Source organism: Pelobates fuscus, chromosome 10, assembly GCF_036172605.1.
Source record: "Pelobates fuscus isolate aPelFus1 chromosome 10, aPelFus1.pri, whole genome shotgun sequence".
Classification (NCBI taxonomy): domain Eukaryota; kingdom Metazoa; phylum Chordata; class Amphibia; order Anura; family Pelobatidae; genus Pelobates; species Pelobates fuscus.
Window position 1 is genome coordinate 93607226 of NC_086326.1, and position 19374 is coordinate 93626599.

At 41.3% G+C, this 19374-nt stretch overlaps 1 protein-coding gene across 1 annotated transcript in view; it reads right to left on the minus strand.

The window, feature by feature from the left end:
* Positions 1-19179, minus strand: part of BMS1 (BMS1 ribosome biogenesis factor) — a 32248-nt gene extending 13069 nt beyond the window's left edge. The window contains exons 1-14 of the mRNA XM_063434107.1: positions 19099-19179; positions 14969-15178; positions 14419-14609; positions 14051-14130; positions 11095-11283; positions 10785-10927; positions 7022-7143; positions 6153-6349; positions 5568-5707; positions 4677-5452; positions 4454-4552; positions 4001-4155; positions 3194-3275; positions 2468-2547 (exon numbers count right to left, since the gene is read on the minus strand). Of these exons, the coding sequence (XP_063290177.1) occupies positions 2468-2547; positions 3194-3275; positions 4001-4155; positions 4454-4552; positions 4677-5452; positions 5568-5707; positions 6153-6349; positions 7022-7143; positions 10785-10927; positions 11095-11283; positions 14051-14130; positions 14419-14609; positions 14969-15141 (2427 nt within the window). The 5' untranslated portion in view covers positions 15142-15178; positions 19099-19179. The remainder of the gene's footprint in view (positions 1-2467; positions 2548-3193; positions 3276-4000; positions 4156-4453; positions 4553-4676; positions 5453-5567; positions 5708-6152; positions 6350-7021; positions 7144-10784; positions 10928-11094; positions 11284-14050; positions 14131-14418; positions 14610-14968; positions 15179-19098) is intronic.
* Positions 19180-19374: the final 195 nt, after the last annotated feature.

The following is a 19374-nucleotide window of genomic DNA, read 5'->3' on the forward strand; positions in this document are numbered from 1 at the left end:
CCTGCCCATAGGAAATCATTACTCAATGCTTTCCTACGGGGATCTTTTTTTGACACTGGACTCCGTGAGGACGTCCAGCATCAAATAAGTGCGATTTAGTCCATGTATATCGCAGAAAGGCTGGATTAACCCTGCAGTGTAAACATAGCATATGTTGCTGGTGTAAACAGATCCCATACATTGTCATATCTAAACAGCATGATTTCACAATGTGGGCTGCTACAGATGTATTAAAAGGTTGCGTTATTTTTAGCCCAATAACACCCATCAAAAACATTTTCCCATCCACATACTGGCAGAAAATTCACTATTAGACAAACTGATTTGCACCATGGATTACGTGGTTTATAAAAAACTCATATGCCCCTGTGGCTTAGTCTAAGTAGGCAAAACAGATCTCCCACTACGAGAAAGGATCAGAAATCACTGTTCAAGTATCAGAATTGCTTACAAGGACCAAAGTTCAGAACTACCTATAGCTAAATGCTTTTCTGGTACTGAAACATCAACTACTGACTTTGAAAATCAGAGCAATTGACCACATCCCTCCCATTCGACGTGGTGTTGACCGCAAGCGACTACTATTACAAAAGGAACTATTCTTGATCAGAACTTTGGATACCGTATTGCCCAAAGGCTTGAATGAGAAATACTCAATCTCATCAATCTAATCAATTGTTAGAATTCTTGTTAGCTAGTCTAACTGTAGCTGTCATACAATCTGACCAACAGGGGGGCATGGGCGTAAGCATTTGCCCCTCTGTCTAATATAGTTTCATGGTATTATTGATACAGTCTTGATTTTTTGGTTTCTGGAGGTTCTCTCCTTGTTTTTCAGTTTTGTACAAGCTCTTTTTTCTTAATATGAGATACAAACTTAGCTAAACTGTCCCTTAAATCATTGTCAGCTAGTTTCTTTTTGACTGTAGCTTTCACACAATCTGACCGGGGGGGAAGAGAGAGAGGGGGGAAGAGAGAGAGGGGGGAAGAGAGAGAGGGGGGAAGAGAGAGAGGGGGGAAGAGAGAGAGGGGGGAAGAGAGAGAGGGGGGAAGAGAGAGAGGGGGGAAGAGAGAGAGGGGGGAAGAGAGAGAGGGGGGAAGAGAGAGAGGGGGGAAGAGAGAGAGGGGGGAAGAGAGAGAGGGGGGAAGAGAGAGAGGGGGAAGAGAGAGAGAGGGGGGAAGAGAGAGAGAGGGGGGAAGAGAGAGAGAGGGGGAAGAGAGAGAGAGAGGGGGAAGAGAGAGAGAGAGAGGGGGGGAAGAGAGAGAGGGGGGGAGAGAGAGAGGGGGGAAGAGAGAGAGGGGGGAAGAGAGAGAGGGGGGAAGAGAGAGAGGGGGGAAGAGAGAGAGGGGGGAAGAGAGAGAGGGGGGAAGAGAGAGAGGGGGGAAGAGAGAGAGGGGGGAAGAGAGAGAGGGGGGAAGAGAGAGAGAGGGGGAAGAGAGAGAGAGGGGGGAAGAGAGAGAGGGGGGAAGAGAGAGAGAGAGGGGGAAGAGAGAGAGAGGGGGGAAGAGAGAGAGAGGGGGGAAGAGAGAGAGAGAGGGGGAAGAGAGAGAGGGGGGAAGAGAGAGAGGGGGGAAGAGAGAGAGGGGGGAAGAGAGAGAGGGGGAAGAGAGAGAGGGGGGAAGAGAGAGAGGGGGGAAGAGAGAGGGGGGAAGAGAGAGAGGGGGAAGAGAGAGAGAGGGGGGAAGAGAGAGAGAGGGGGGAAGAGAGAGAGAGAGGGGGAAGAGAGAGAGAGAGGGGGGGGAAGAGAGAGAGGGGGGAAAGAGAGAGAGGGGGGAAGAGAGAGAGGGGGGAAGAGAGAGAGGGGGGAAGAGAGAGAGGGGGGAAGAGAGAGAGGGGGGAAGAGAGAGAGGGGGGGAGAGAGGGGGGAAGAGAGAGAGGGGGGAAGAGAGAGAGGGGGGAAGAGAGAGAGGGGGGAAGAGAGAGAGAGGGGGAAGAGAGAGAGAGGGGGGAAGAGAGAGAGGGGGGAAGAGAGAGAGAGAGGGGGAAGAGAGAGAGAGAGAGGGGGGGGAAGAGAGAGAGGGGGAGAAGAGAGAGGAGGGGGAGAGAGGGGGGGGGGGAGAGGGGGGGGGAGAGGGGGGGGGGAGAGGGGGGGGGAGAGAGAGGGGGGGGAGAGAGAGGGGGGGAGAGAGAGGGGGGGGAGAGAGAGGGGGGGGGAGAGAGAGGGGGGGGGAGAGAGAGGGGGGGGGGAGAGAGAGGGGGGGGGGGAGAGAGAGAGGGGGGGGAGAGAGAGAGAGGGGGAGAGAAGGGGGGGGAGATCCCCCCACACACACACACACACACTGCATAAGAGCCTGTCCTGCATGTCAGTCCTCTAAACTTTAGGTTACTCATATTTGAAGGCTGTGACATTCTTATTGTTCATATTATCAAACAGCAGGAATGGATTTGGTTGTTTGCTGCTCTAGAGGAATATATGCAAAGTTGACAAAAATACTTGTGAATGTTACAAAATGCTTTCACACATACCTCGTCTTCTTCTTCCGATTCAGGCTTGCCTTTGTGCACCTTCCCTGTCTCCAAATCTTCAAAATCTCCATAAACCTCCTCTGGAATTATGTAAGAAGATTATTGGCTATGATTGTAAATGTTCAGATTTATTCAGGGCAACAACCAAAGACACAATTTTTCAGTTGTACGTCTTGTAATGTGTTGATATTTCACTGTTCGCTATGCTTTTTCATTAGAGCAGTGACCAACATTATTTTAGCAAAAAGGTAAACCAGATACATTTAGACAGCCATGTCTTACAAAAGGGTTTACGAACAAAAACAATAAATTGTAATGAATACATAATCACAGCTTAGTTGAATGAAAACGAAAAAAAAAATACCCCCAAGTATAGGCATTTATGTCATTAAATTCATTTATATCATTCATTAACAAATCCCCATTTTAGTCACTGACCTCCAATTCCTTTATTGCTATGTATTCATGTTCTGACAAAAAGTCATTGTGTAAATTACTTATGGCGTCAAATAAGTCAAACAACAAATCTACATTTATAGGACTGGTTAAGACACATTGAAGCAGTGTGCGTGTACAGTTCCTTAAGATTTGTGGTGCTGTCATCTATTTGTGTGATATGTTGTTTTTTTTGTTTTTTTTAAGTGTACCCAACCACCCGGTAACAAGGTTTTGATAATGATCACAAAATATTTAACAAACGGTCATTCCTCTTTAACACACACTCACCATCTTCTTGTAGCAGTTTTTCAGCATCTTTGTCTGCTTCCCATTTTCCGGTGACAAAGCAATCTCGGATGCAGTCCATGACCTATGCGAGGCACATAAAAACAAAACTGTATGAAAATGTCACTTTATATTTGTGGATTGATTATATGTTGTTTTCATTTTTATTTGGACATGAAAGTTGCACAACTGCACAGACTTAAGTGAACACTCCAAACAACTAAATCACTTTAGCTTGCTCAACTGTTTTAAGTGTGAACAGTGTGTTCTCTTTTTTCCCCATTAAATTAACACCCCTCAGGCTGTCAAATAACCAGTCACGTTACATACGTGTACTTTTGCTAAGTAGAGCAAAACTCAAGAGGCAGATAAATTGCCCAGAGCACCTGCTTTGCAAAGACTTTTCATAAAGCTGTATTGGAAAGTCTGTGATTGGACATAAGAAAGCCTGCAAGGGCAGCAGATCCACAGATACCACCAATAAAAAAAAAAAAAAAAAATTAAATACAGGCATGGTTTCACTGGGGGTATGTTTGCTAAAAGGGGATTTTATATTTTTGTAATTGGGCACTGGAGTGTTCTTTTAACATATTCTAATGGCTTTAGCCAGAATGAAAGAAGGTGGTCATGTACTGGGCTTCCACAGACTCCACTAGGCATCAATAACATGGGTCTTGTAATATTGGATAGGGTTATATTCATCTACTGTGCACCTGAATAAAAGGACAGGAAATGTATTGAAGTGGACTATTTTTCTTTACATTGCAGTTATAATAAATCTGCCAGTCAATCATTTCTTTGCCGTGATACCTCTTCCAGATCCCAGTCCTGGGTACTGTCAGCCACGAATTTGGAGCAGTCAAGTGCATTAGCAGCTCTTCTGGATTCTTTGTCAGGACGATTGACATGAAATAAACCTCCCAGCTCATCATCTCCACGTTCCTTTTCTTCTTCCTCTTCAGCCACTGTAAGAAAAAACAAACCATTATTATGGTACTTAAAAACAAATGGACAGAGTTATTTTACTTTTCTATGTCAGGTACCCATCATGGCAGCTCTAACCAAGAAAATGTGTTGGACTTTTAGCACGATCTGTTACATAATGGAATTGACATTTTTATTTCAAAGATTTTGCACATTTCCACATTCCCCAATAAAATGTAACTAAATAGTTAGAGGTGTTTAAGAGTCCTTTCCATAACCTAGTCCACATTTACTTATTCCAAATCTACAAAGCCTAGATGAATACACTTAAACACATACCTGTGCCATATACAAGTTTGCGGAGATTAGGGGCGGACTGCTGTCGGAGAAAAACCTCTGCTGCTTTTTTTTTCAGATCTTCCTTCCACTTAAGAGCACCTGGAAAATAGTTGAACATTTTCTAATTTTTTTATTCTCATTAAGAGGCATTATTTTGTCTATACTACTAAAAGTACAACAACATGCACTCTTTAGAGAAACATGTGTTGGGCAAAGAACTCACCGACTGTATCAGAAGATATGTCGCCACCTTCATCCAAGTCCTCATCCTCATCTTTTAGCAAATCTTCCTCACCACCACTTTCTTCTTCACTGGTGTCCCCAGCTTCACTGTCATCAGCCTGTTCCTCTTCAGAAGCGGTGTCATCTGTGTCCATTTGCTCTGCATCTTCAGAAGATGACATTGCATCCTCTCCGGTGCAATTCCCACTGTCCAGTGCTTGAGCAGATTTCTTATCAGTGAGCTTTCTTGCCTTTTTTGTGCTACTTTTCTTCTGTATAGTATTCTCTTCCCTCTCTCCTTCACTAACTGACTCATCTTCCTCACTTTCACTATCAACCTCCTCCTCTTCACTTCCCTCTTCTTTGCCATGTTCTTCATCATCACTATGCTCCAGATCATCATCACTATCTGCAAAAGCAGGCATCTCCACAGTGGGCTTTACAACATGTTTCTCTACTTTAGGTCGTTTAGAAGCTCTTGGACCTGGGGGCAGTTTTGCAGGTGTATCTTCTTCTTCACTTTCTCCTAGGTCCTCTTCCGAGTCTTCTGAAACCTCATTATCTTCTTCATTGTCATCATTATCTGTTCCCTCTTCCTCCTCTTCACCATCGTCCTCATCACCATCCTCCTCATCATCACCATCTTCCTCCTCCTCCTCCTCCTCCTCCTCCTCCTCATCATCATCATAATTTTCTCCAGATTCCCCATCTTTAAAGACTGCTTTTCGCCTAATTCGGCCATTCTCTAATACTTTTTCTTCTGTTGGCATCACAAACCTGATGGAGACATCCATGGAAACAAAATGAATATTAATAGAATTAAAGCAGTAATAATAAATATGCTATTACAGGTCACTAAAATAAGCATGATAGTACAAATTAAGGGACTTACGCTTTATTTTCAACATCCTCCACAGCCAAGGGTTTGGAGTTTGTAAAAAGAGATACTTTGCTAGTAGACATCTTTGAATCAATGGTGACATTGGTGGAAATAAGGCTTTGAACCAGCTCATGGGAAGGTTTTTTGGCTCGCTGCAAAAAAATAAAACAAACAGCAGAAATTACAACTATATGTCATTCTGACATGGTACATACTTGAGCAGTGATGGGTAAGCTTGTCACTCAAGCGGTTTGTGAACATTTCCATTAAAGCTTCCCTAACAAACAAAAAGGAAAAAAAACATTCTAATGGGGATAACAATCCTAAATCTGGGTAACAAAAATAATTTATGGACAAATCGCTTGTCTCACTGGAAAAAGATTCACAATAGACTAAACTTTACAATACCTTCATTAATTCTACACAATTCTAAGTTTAGTAAATACTTCTCTACTCTATTTCAGTGAATCATCTCACTATTTCCTCCTATGACAGGCTTGTGCAGTTTATCCTACCCACACAGTAATGGTAAACCTATAAAAAGCTACTGCACAAAATAACTTCTATATCAGCACTAAATTTGTGCTGTTTCTTTACCTGTTGCTCTTGCTGGACATGATTTGCGCTCAGGTCTATGTACACAGCATCTTTATCATACACAACACCTCCGACACCTGAAAGTGGAGCATAAATCATCTTCTCTCTTTCATTTAGAGATCGCTTCTTCTGCTGATTGGGAAGTGGACAGGGATCTGGCAGGAAGCTAACATCATCCAAAGCAAAATCCCCAACTCCTACAAAAAGGACATTTAGAAATAAATTTAAAAAAAAAAGATCCATTCTCTGGTTTATTAAGTAAACAGTATGTAGAGGCGAGTGGACAATGTGGTTCCAATTTTTGGCTGCCGGGACAAAAAAAATATAATCTCCGAGTAGCAGACATTCTACAATTTGGTTATCAACACACCATAACTCAGTTTAGTGAGCAGACTTCTACAAGATTTGATGCACTGAACGGATTCATCCCATGTGAGTAGAAAATTATAACAAGTTTAAAGATTCCAAACTAACAACAACCGTGTACATTTCATTTTCAGGATTTTATTACATCAACGACATCAAGCAAAGTAGTAAACCAGACTTAAGTCCTGTTAATTCCGTAAGTCCTCTTAAAAATAAAGCGTTTATGTACAACAAAAAAAAAAAAGGTTTTTTTCCACATACAACTACCTTAAAGATTAAATACTAGCCCAAGTGTAGGCAACCTTTTGCCCTCTTGTGGACTAGATCTCCACTGATGCTTTGCCAGCATTATGGCTGTAAGAGCATTATGGGAAATGTAGTAAACAACATCTGGAGTGACGAAGATTGCCTACCCCCGTATGAGTCAATGCCTTTTGTAATTTATTGGGATCCCATTAAGAATGATTGAAATGAGTAATGACAAAATTGGACATAGAACAAACCTGGAATATGAACTTGGCTTTTATTTTTCAGATATGCCCCCCGCAGATACCCATACAGCGAAACTTTCCGGTCGCACTTTGGATTCAGTCTTAAATCTTCTGGATTGGTCAGGTCTTCCATCCTAAGAAGGGAAAATAAATCTAAACCGGTGGAATAACGTGCATAAACCTCCTCTGCTACTTCTTGATTTCCATTCCTTTACAGGCGTTTTTAGTGGATATTTAGTTACACACACATGCATCCCCTTACCGAGGCACTTCTCCAGCCACTCCCAAAATCCTTGTTATTACTTAAAATTGTGTTTCTCTTAATTTTATGCGTGGTGCTTTTTGAGATATGCAAAATACACATTTTTATGTTGCATTACTTGTAAGCAGAATAAAAACCCCCACTCCATATCAAATGGTTTGCTGGGTTGTATTTTTGGATGACTGAAATGCATAGGCTAAACAATAATTCCTATGCAAAAACTATTATCTTTTAAAGGTTAACAAAACGTCAACATTTTTACTTATCCAACTGACATACAACTGTCCACAAAAGTCTTAGGGAAAAAATATATACACACACACACAATATGTGGCTACAAAGAATATTATGATTAAACAGAAAATAAAAATAAAAGGTTACTAAAAATAATAATAGTAAAAAAAATAAAAAATTCTTAGCCTAAACTGAACAATATGTGACACTTGCACTACATTAAAGAAAGAGAAGTCTATTCATCTAAAAACAAAGAGTCAAAGATATCAAAGACAATCAGGACAAACAGCAGGGGGTGCACAGCTAATCAATTAAAGTCATGTTTAAGTGGGGAGGCAGGAGACAGACTAGGATAAAGGGATTAAAAGGAAATAATACAGATAAGACAGGAAGACACAAACACCAACTGTAATGAGACATACAAGAAAGACTAATGTCAAAACAAAAACAGTTTTAGATCTGCCAAAATCTCGAAATAACTACAAAAAAAAAATCTTATTTCTCAATTACATATTTTTTTACTTTTATATTAGATTTGTGCATTGTGAAACATAATTTTGTTTGCAGGTTGTGTATTTTTAAGATACTTTAAATATACAGAGAAATTTGACATATTAAACAAACACTCCAGACCTCTAAATTATTCCAGCTTGCTGAAGTATTTTGGGGATAATAAAGTGTTCCCTAAGCTATCAATGAGATGGCCTAGATCAGGGGCTCCCAATTAATTTTTCCAGTGAAACCCTTTGACATAGTGTATCAACATCATGGGGACACCCCCTCCTCCCCCCCCCAAAAATCATTTGCGACGTTATTTGTATGTGCCAGTGTGTGTCAAGGTGTTTATAACTGTGCTTGTATGTGTCAATGTGTGTATATCTGACAGAGATACACACACACACACTGACACACGGTGTGTGTGTATGTATGTATGTATGTATGTCAAGGTGTGTGTATCTGTGTGTCAAGGTGTGTATATCTGTTTGTTTGCACCAGTGTGTATCTCTGTGTATGTATATGTATCTGACAAACAGATACACACTGACACACACTTGCACCCACAGATACACACACACTCTTTTACAGACACACAAACAAGCACATATACACTCTCACTGACAAACACATACACTCACTAACACACATATACTCTGACAGACACACAAACAATTTTCTTTTACATTCTACTCCACCCAGCCCCCCTACCTTTAGGAGTGTTGGCATGGAGTCCCTGGGGTCCAGTGGGGCTGCTGAGCGGCTGGCATGCGACGGAGCAGTGATCTCCCTGCTCAGCTCCCTCGCGCGCCTCTTAGTGATGCCGGAGTGACGTCATATTCCGGCTCCAGCATCACTGCTGTGCGCCCAAGGGAGCTGAGCGGGAGATCACTGCTCACTACTCCCTCACCACCCGCGGCCATTTTATTGTTTAAACTTTTGGCGGAACCCCAATTGGTGTTCTGCGGAACCCCTGCTGATCAGTCTAAAGGCACCTGCTGACAGCAATCCAGAGTAGTGCTAAATACTCAGTCAGATTACAGGTCACATCCCCTCACTACCACATTGGTACACTTGTATCCCTCACTCGCTCACTGCTACAGATGACTGCTAACATAAGCAAACAATGGAGTGACAAGCACTGGTCAGGTTACCCTGCAAGCTTCATACTGAAGTAAACTGATGACAGATGAAGGCATATCATGGCATCTGTCAGGACTTGTCCGACTTAACTCCTGCAACGCATTTTCCTTGCAAAAGTGGGTTTTCCTGTTCTGTAACTTCCATTTCCAGTCTGCCCACACCGCCCGGTCTCTTCTGAACTCCTGCATAACACGTACAAACTGGCTTCTGAACAACGTGACGTCACTTTGTTCCTATACTCCCTAGCGTAGGGGCAGACAACCTTCGGCACGCAGATGTTGTGGACTACATCTTCCATAATGCTTTCAAAACCATAATGCTGTCAAAATATCGGAGAAGATATAATACACAACATCTAGAGTGCCGGAGGCTGCCTATTACTGCCCTAGCCAAAGCCGCTAGCGTGCGTTTTGGGAGGTCGTTTCTGCTTTTGAAAGGGACAGGTTACTTTTAAAACGTCAGTCTACACAATAGAAGTACTTTGCATTATGTAAAGTGCGTGGTGCTTAGAGTGCCATGAACCCATTCTCACTGCAAGTATAAGTCAGTCCGAGGTGGTTCCAGGATGCCAGTGTCAATGTCCCCTGTTGTGTGTGTCATGGGCATGCCACCCACACACGAGGTCTCACGCTAAGAGAGAGGGAGACTAGCCTTGGACAGCACCTTTGTAGTCCATGGCTCAGCCGATAGTAAGACAGATCTCAGTTTAATAAACAGTAAACTCAGCTGTGTATAAACTGGTAGTAGCTGTGGCATGACTGCTATCAGTTTATTAGGCGTATATGATGACTAACTGCTCTTTGGGGATAAATTATCTATCCCATAAAACCCTGCTAGATTGGAGACTGAATCTTGTTCCATAATTTCCATAGCTCAGAATGATAAGCTCTGGATTTGAGTGTTTACAAAAAAAAAAAATTCCAGGTGTATATTTTTTACATTTCTTATACAGAATCAAAGCTTTATGTATCTATATATTACACTTATATGTACAACCCTATCTCTCTATATCTATATCTGCCCAAGCACCAATAACTGGATCATATATTATATTCCATAAGATATCCCTAAATGTATATGACATGGATATTAAATTTGTTAATATATAAATGCTATATGGTCAGAAAACTACACACCTGATTCCAGAAAAATTCAACGTCATACAAGAAAATAATAGCAGAGAATAGTTACAACGTCTATTTAAAGCACATGATTCAAATATGTATCAAAAAAAAAAAAAAAAAAATTCAAAATATTTATTCACAAGACTTCCAAGAGGCTAATGTCAATTCTAAACATATTATTATGCACAGAATAGCAAATATTGGCTGAAAACTGTCAACTGACACTCTCAGCCAATAAATGGCCGGCAGGATTGGCAGCCGGCTCCGCAGACGCTGGATGCGAGTCACATCCAGACATAGAGGAAAGCTGGCGCCTGGCAGGACCAGGTAAGAGGGAAAACCGTTACTAATTGGTTTGCTCTACTGCTGAGAAAGGGGGCCACTACTGAGAAAGGGGGCAATGATACTACTTACGTCATAACCATTATTGCATCAATGAGAACATTTTACAGATTCACAAGAGTTAAGAACATAGTTAAACTTTTCTACTGCAAAGTAGAAGGAAGGATAATCTCACCTGTCTGCCAGAACGTAGGGGTGGGAAGTTTGCCATATCAGAGGCCGGAACTTCATGACAGAAATAAACCTTCCTAGATTATGTATTTCTTGTTTCTGGTATTCAGAATACACCATCCCAGATAAATAAAAAAGCTTGGCTCCCTGCACAATAAGAAGGTACGTTACTTTAGTTAATTTGACAATTTCACCACATCGGTTTGTTGCTATATACAGTGTTGCAAACAGTTTGACTCCGTGGGCAAGGCTACTTAACCGGTATGGTACCTTACTGTATGGTACGGTAAATACTGAATGGCAGAGTTCCTCACCTGATAGACCTCTGTCCAGAATCTGTGCTTTAACCTTTTCTTGACCTTGCGCAGTTGCTTGTTGTTCTTGAAAGAGTCCAAATGCGTAAGAACACCCATGATTTTAGGAAAACCATGCACCTGACAGATGTTTAAGTACTCAAATGTTTCCATCTCAAAACCAAAACTTGCATCTATCAGCATCAGGACCTGTGTTAGAAAGTGTAAAGTTTCATAAGCATATACACACTGTGAAATCAGAATATAGAATATTTTTACATTGATGAGAGCACACCGGCTACACCAGCTGTAATCCAAGAGATAATGAACAATTTTCTAATTACTAGAGTTAAGAGAGATTGTTCACTGGCACTACACATACCTTTAAAGAACAACTTTCACTGAAACCTCTGGTGCCTACATACGTACACACTACTACTACAACCAACAGAGCTCCAATATGTTTTCCTTTGTTGCGTCACCTTCAATTTTAGCTACCACCAATTTATTAAGCATGCAGACTGTGGGGATCTCCAAGTAAGGGGGTGATTTATACTACAGTGTTAGATTATAATCTCACAGGTTATCATTATTATTGACATTTATATAGCGCCAACTTATTCTGCAGCACTTTACAATTATTAGAAAGATGGAAATGTAACAATAATTTATTTTATTTTTAAATGACAAAAAGTTACAGGAACAATAGGTTGAGGAGGACCCTGCACAGACAAGCTTACAATCTTTAACTTTTTTTATAGCAGTATGTCTAAATATATTTTAAGGAATCTCAGCATAAAGGACACTTAAAGGAATTCTCCAGTGCCAGGAAAACATTCATTTTGCAGGACCCTCTAATGCCCCTCTCCCTCCCACCCCAAGTTGCTGAAGGGGTTAAAACCCCTTCAGTGACTCACCGTAGTCCCTCCGCGCTGGTCAGGCTCCGCCTATTCTCCTCCCCCGCCGGCGGGAGAGACCTAATCCGCACACGCACATTAGACCTCCCCATAGGAAAGCATTATTCAATGCTTTCTTATGGGGATTTTTGGGACGCTGGAGGTCCTCACACAGCGCAAGGACGTCCCGCGTTGCTTAAAACTCTTTTAGTGTTCTAAGAACACGGAAGTCCCTCTAGTGGCTGTCTGATAGAGAGCCACTAGAGGAGGACTTAACCCTGCATGGTAAATATTGCAGTTTATGAAAATTGGGAGTTGGCATCCAGACCACTCCAATGGTCAGAAGTGGTCTGGGTGCCTGGAGTATCCCTTTAATGCATACATTTTGACGATTATGATTATTTACCCAAAGATGGGAATTGCACACAAGTAATACTCATAACCGGACAAATATATTGTGAAATTAACACTTTGTATTAAAAGAATGGCATAAATATTTCTTAAAAAAAAAAAAAAAAAAACAGTAACATAAAATACACAACTGAAGGCAAAATCGCGGCACACCAACCCGAGAGACAGACACCCCCCAAGCAGAGAGAATGGGGAAGAAGAATAAGAGACACCAAGGTCCGACCAAGCCCCAGCAGCCAGATATCAGACTGGCCTTCGAGAGGCCTGCGACCTCACAGAGACCCAAGATGGCGCCTGAGGCCCGCGAAACACCCGAGGTATCTGAAGCCTCTCAGGAGGAGGAAGACTCAATGCCCTCTCCTCGATCCTACACCACAGAGTCTGAGGAGGACGAAGCACCTGCCACAAAATGTGACATTAAAAGGCTCCTGACGGAGAGGAGACAGATCTGGAGGTGCGACCTGCAGACAGTGCAGACAGAGGTGGAGGAGGTACGGCAAAAAATCAGTAGCCTGGAAACAAGGGAAGCCTCCAGGGAGGAAAAACTCCAGACCTCAAGTCGAGATATACAAGACCTTACCTCACAGGTAAAACAAATTAGACGCACAATCACCACAATGGAGGTCAGACACAGGCGACGAAACTTACGCCTTAGAGGCATCCCAGAAGAGATCGGCACTGCACAGCTCCTACCCTATACTCACACCCTCCTGACAGCCATGGGAATAACAGACGCACATAACCTACCTCTGATCACCTCGGCGTTTAGGGTAAGGAAGTCTGCTGCTGCGCCCACCGCGGTACCCAGAGATGTTATTGTGCTGACTCGGGATATCTCCGTTAGATCTGCCGTAATGTCTAAGTCCAGAGAACTAGGAACAACATTAATCGAAGGCCACAGGGTAGCCATATACCCAGACACACCATTCTCCGTACTTGTGGAGAAAAGACAACTAGCACCTATAGCCAGGACACTAAGGGACGCCAATATCAGGTACCGCTGGGGCATAGAGGGATCCCTCCTCACAGAAGTTGAGGGAGAGAGATACGAGCTCACCTCAGAGGATGACCTGGAGAACTTCCTACAAAAAGCCGGTTTGATACGCATGCCGCAGCAAAAGACATCACCTCCCACCATGAATCAAGTGCAACGAGGGAGAACCATCGAAAAATGGCACAGCGCACCGTCCAGCAGCACCGTAAAGAGGTTGACTCCACTTCCCAAGGTTGCTAAATCAAGACCCAACAAGTAGCGGAGACACACAGAGTCGGACAGAGCACAAAGACCCTCTAAAGGACACTATTACTCAATGGTATACGGGACTTAGACACCTATTTTTACCATAAAGACATCTAAGAATGACCAACATATGGCCAGAGATCCCTATTGTTTTACCTGTTGCCAACAATATACCCATTATGACATAAATATGTACACGTTGTATACTTAAACGAATATAATGGAACAGATGTATATGTTATTCTAAATCGAATAAAATACAAATTAAAATACACAACTGAAAGCAGTTTGTTTTAGTTAGCTATAGCTGATGTGAAACAGAATGGCACCCTTGCCATGCCAGTCATATCATTCTGTACACATCTCACCACCTTGACAATGGAAGTAAGAGAAAGCCTAGAAAGGTAATTATATAGATACACTATCTTACCAAGTCAGCAACTTTAGCCAGATCTATCATTGTGTTGATGTCACATCCACATTCTATGATGGTTAGACGACGCTTCTTTCCTGCAGAAATTAACAAAATTTTAAGAGAAAGCAATACATATTTTGATTTTAAAATATAAAAATAAGGCACTATGCATTGGTTTAAAAAGCAGCAACCTACAATAAACCTTTCTCACCACTGCCACAATAAACAATATATAAAGTAAAATGTATACAGCCCTATAAAGTGCAAGATGATCCTAACGAACAGGAGAAACGCTCAAGAGCCTGTCTGCTGTTAGACTGAAGAGTCGTTCACACACACACACGTTTTAAAAAAAAAAAAGTTTTTGATGGTTGCCATCTTACCTGACACAATAGTCACTGGTCCTCGGATCTCTGTAAGCTTCTGCTTGGTAAAATTTTTAATGAGGCAACGGATTAAGGTGCTCTTCCCAACTTTTGGAGGCCCGACAACCACCACAACCACAGGTGGAGGTTCAAGAGGTGTGCGATCTACCACTGGTATGTGATGTTTCTTGGTCTTCAAATCCTGCGTCCTAGGAAGAAAACAATCCATTGGCTATAAAAATCATATTCATGGTCTTTAATAATTCTATAAAATATTACTGGAAAAAAATTAATTCAACAAGATGTGTGTGTCATAAAACAAGAACAATAGCTGTGTTACAAGTAGATTCAGGTCGTTAACAAAGCAGAGGATATATCTAGCCCAGATCACAGGCAATAAATAGACAGAGAAAACATGTAGTTCGAACACAAATTAGAGGAGTGAAAATGCAGGACATGAAACATATAAATGTGTGTTTTAGAAGCAAAGATGTCCATGGATTCTGCAATTTAAGAACAGAATATTGATAAAATAAAAAATAACTACAGGATGGGTGTAATGTATTACCTATGGAAATTCTTTGCCATGCGTACAGCAGACTGCACTGCAAAGGCTTTAGGGTTCCTTTTCCTGGCATCTTCTTCTGTAATTCCTTCACCCTCTTGCCGACTACGCTTTTTGTTTGCTTTGGGTCCACTGTTTTTCTTCCGATGTTTCTTTTTTTCTTTCATATCCTCCATGGTTGATTAGTAGTTGGTGTCTGCCTCTGTGGATGCACTGAAAAAAAATCATACGGTTTGCATTAGAACATGGTATTGCTTTTTTCTTTAATTTAGAATAATGACGTTATTGGTGCAGAGGATCCACATCCCACAATATACGAGAACCTATGTAGCAAACGTAATGAGGAAAAAGAGAAGCATTAGTATGGACCTAGAAATACTACCAGCCAATCACAATCTTCCAACAGAATGGGTCTGATGACATGCTATTGTGACAATTTCTATAAATTGAGAGCCAAACCTACTGCAAAGTATCACAGGTGTTTTTCATTTAAAAGCCCAATCATGTAACTTTTACCCCTCTATTCCACAGCCCAGCGGTACCCTCCCAGAGTAGTTTGAAAACAATTTAAAAAAGGTTTGACAACTTATTGCTATCTGGAGAATCCAGATAGCACCCCTGAGCACTCCCAGCCAGTGTATAAAGCTCGGTCTCAGGCCACGCTTAGCTCAGAGTTAACATACTGCTTCGCCAGAAGAAGAAGCCAAATGCAGCGCAGACACTTTTGGGACCTAGGTAATTTGGGCAAACATGACCTGTCTACTGAAAAACAAAGTCTACCCTACCCCTCTGAAAATAATCTCATTTAACCTCTTTCACATGGAGATATTTTCCTTTTGGTAGGCAATTGCAGACAGTATTGTCCAACCTTATCACTTCCGGTGCTAAGATGCTTCAGACCAGTTAGGTTCTTTACAGCTGAACAAGGATCAAGATAGTTGTCACTAAATAAATGAATTTGCAGTCAACAGCCCTAATCGAACTTCTCTTCTCTAACCATTCTGCAGCAAATATATAACATTTTTAGAGCACTCCTCTACCATCTGCCTTTTCCTATGCCAAGCTGCATCCTTTTTTCACATCATACAAAAAAAGTGTCTTGTAAAAAAGGGAAAAGTGCTATCCAGTATTAAAGCACAATTTATTACGCAGTTGACACTTTCAGTCAACTAATGTTGTCCAAGTAGGGACAAAACAGATATTGATAAAAACAGATCAGGAACTACCAATGAATTAAAGGAGAACTGCGTATTCCTAATGCTATAGTGCACTAGTTGCCGATTAGGTGACCGGACCCCTGTCACCAGAGTTAAAAAGGCGAGTTTACTTACCGATTCTTCCTTGCAGTACTGGTGCCTGACACGCTGTTCCACCTCTTTGGCTGAGATGATAGAGATTGATGATCTCAACCAATCCAATGCTCTCCCATAGGAAAGCATTGGGGGGGGGGGGGGGGCTAGTGTGCACGCGCAGTAAAACACTGCACCAATCTGATGATTTCGACCATCTTATTGAAATATTCAAGTTTTACACCACTATATCAGCGAATTCACCACTAGTGGCTGTAGGCAGGTTAACCATAAACACTTTGGCAGGCTGCTGAGCAGGGTTAAAACACGATAAACTGTAGCTCCCTAATGTTACAAGTCAACTATCTGGCAATTCACAAATCCAGTAAAATCTGATAAAAATAAAATAAAAATCTAATTACTAGAAAAGCTACAATTTCTGGGGAAATTGTGAAGTGTTCTTGCCTCCACCAGTAGTATACAACTGGAGTGGGCGGAGTAACTGTTATTATTTATTTATATAGCACATTTAATTACAACGTTGTTGCACAGTTACATTAAAACATACAGTTATAAAAACATTAGCAGGTGCAAATGGCCCTGTCTATGACATCACTTGCTGCTGCAGCCTTGCACAGGTCAGAGTATTTTTGCGGTTGCCATCTTCAAACGGTCGTATTTTAAAAACTATAAATCCTACAGTGAAGAGCTTTATATTGTGAGAATCACAAGACCCAGACCTACATTTTGATGTATAGTATGTCTCTGAGATATTAACAAGGAAGGCACAGTCGCAGTTTAGAAATTGCCCTTCAAATGTGAGCTTTGCAGAGTGGCGTTTCAATGAATGTCAATGGACTGCGTGAGTTGCAAACAAATGGTCATATTGCGAAAACAATCAGGACTATGGCTTAGCCGTGGACATTTTTAGTGGCAGCAGGGATAGCTGAACGTTTTGATATAAGATTTGTGTAGGTGGGCTTGAAAATGAGGGAGTAGTGGCAGTTTAGAAATCATGTCCTGATTTTTCAGCTTTTGCCAGCTCCCACTCTAGCTTTGCCATTCATTCCTATGGGACAAATTTCGCCACAAGAATGACGATATTCCGAGAACCATTCAGCGAAACGTTCCACAAAGTAATAGCAACGCGATCGGGAACAATCTGCACGTTTTGGTAAATTTTTGTCTATGTAGTGTAAAAACTGTGGGAGGAGTTAGGGTGGCAAATTTGGCTATAATAAGAATAATAATAACTAGAAAAGCTACAATTTCTGGGGAAATTGTGGGAAGTGTTCTTGCCTCCACCAGTAGTCTACAACTGGAGTGGGCGGAGTAACTGTTATTATTTATTTATATAGCACATTTAATATCAATGTTGTTGCCCAAAGTGCTTCACAGTTACATTAAAACATACAGTTATAAAAAAATGAGCAGGTGTAAAATGCTTTGTCTATGACATCACTTGCTGCTGCAGCCTGGCACAGGTCAGAGTATTTTTGCGGTTGCCATCTTCAAACGGTCATATTTCTAAAACTATAAATCCTACAGTGAAGAGCTTTATATTGTGAGAATCACAAGACCCAGACCTACATTTTGATGTATAGTATGTCTCTGAGATATTAACAATGAAGGCACAGTCGCAGTTTAGAAAATGCCCTTCAAATGTGAGCTTTGCAGAGTAGAGTTTCAATGAATGTCAATGGAAGGCGTGAGTTGCAAACAAATGGTCATATTGTGAAAACTATCAGGACTATGGCTTAGCCGTGGACATTTCTAGTGGCAGCAGGGATAGCTGAACGTTTTGATATAAGATTTGTGTAGGTGGGCCTGAAAATGAGGGAGTGGTGGCAGTTTAGAAATCATGTCCTGATTTTTCAGCTTTTGCCAGCTCCCACTCTAGCTTTGCCATTCATTCCTATGGGACAAATTTCGCCACAAGAACGACGATATTCCGTGAACCATTCGGCGAAACGTTCCACAAAGTAATAGCAATCCGATCGGGAACAATCTGCACGTTTTGGTATATTTTTGTCTATGTAGTGTAAAAACTGTGGGAGGAGTTAGGGTGGCAAATTTGGCTATAATAAGAATAATAAGAATAATAATAATAATATATATGTGAGATAACATTAAGTGGTCTTGCTATGCAAGAACACTTAATAATAATATATATGTGAGATAACATTAAGTGGTCTTGCTATGCAAGAACACTTAATTATATAAATACGTTTTCCCTCTGTATAGATAGCAGAAATTAGATATTCCATCTGTCTAGTGGCACTCTAGTCACAGAGAGAAAATTATTTAGGATTTGTAAATGTATGGGAACACCACAATGCCTTCACACGTCCCATATAAAATCACAAACACAAAATGAAATCCATAGCTTACTTTTAGATAACCATTGGGTTGTGCAAAATGTCTTAAAATAAACACTACTGCTTTAATCATGGCTGCCTCGGATATTTTGGGTTTAGTTACCGAATGCTCGATTTGAGTGAATTTAAAGCAGCTATGTCAATGCTGAGCACTTCATTGGGATCAAACCTTTATAATAAAAAATAAATGTGATTGTGGAGACTAATTTATTTATAAGAGATTGTTGGCTGCTCCTTAGTATAAAGTCCCCAAACAAACGTTATATTATAAAGCCCCACACTCATACTTTAGCAGAGCGTGCATTATAACAGCCCTGGAGATGTAAGGATAACACAGTGTACTATGCAGAGTACAACCCATTATTATACACTAAACGTGCTAGTATGCAACTCTTACACGATACCATGATATCATTAACCATCCTCAACTAACATTAAAAGACCAAAAATAACGCCATCCCTGTACCTGCTTCTGATCCACACTTATCAAGGCTCAGCTCATCCACATGGGCACCAATTCCGCCAGAAGTGTCCGACACTATAAGGTTCCGTCAGGGAACAGAACGTAAGCGGAACGTTAGTGAGTTTGTTTTAAAAAAAAAAAAAAAGAGAGGGGGAATGTTTGTAGTGTTACAGATAACCCACGTGATTACAAAGCCACGTGGGGATAGCTGTCTGCTTGTATGGTGTAACAAGCAGGAGATGTCTAAATGTGAATTCAATAATAGATTCGAAAGAGAAT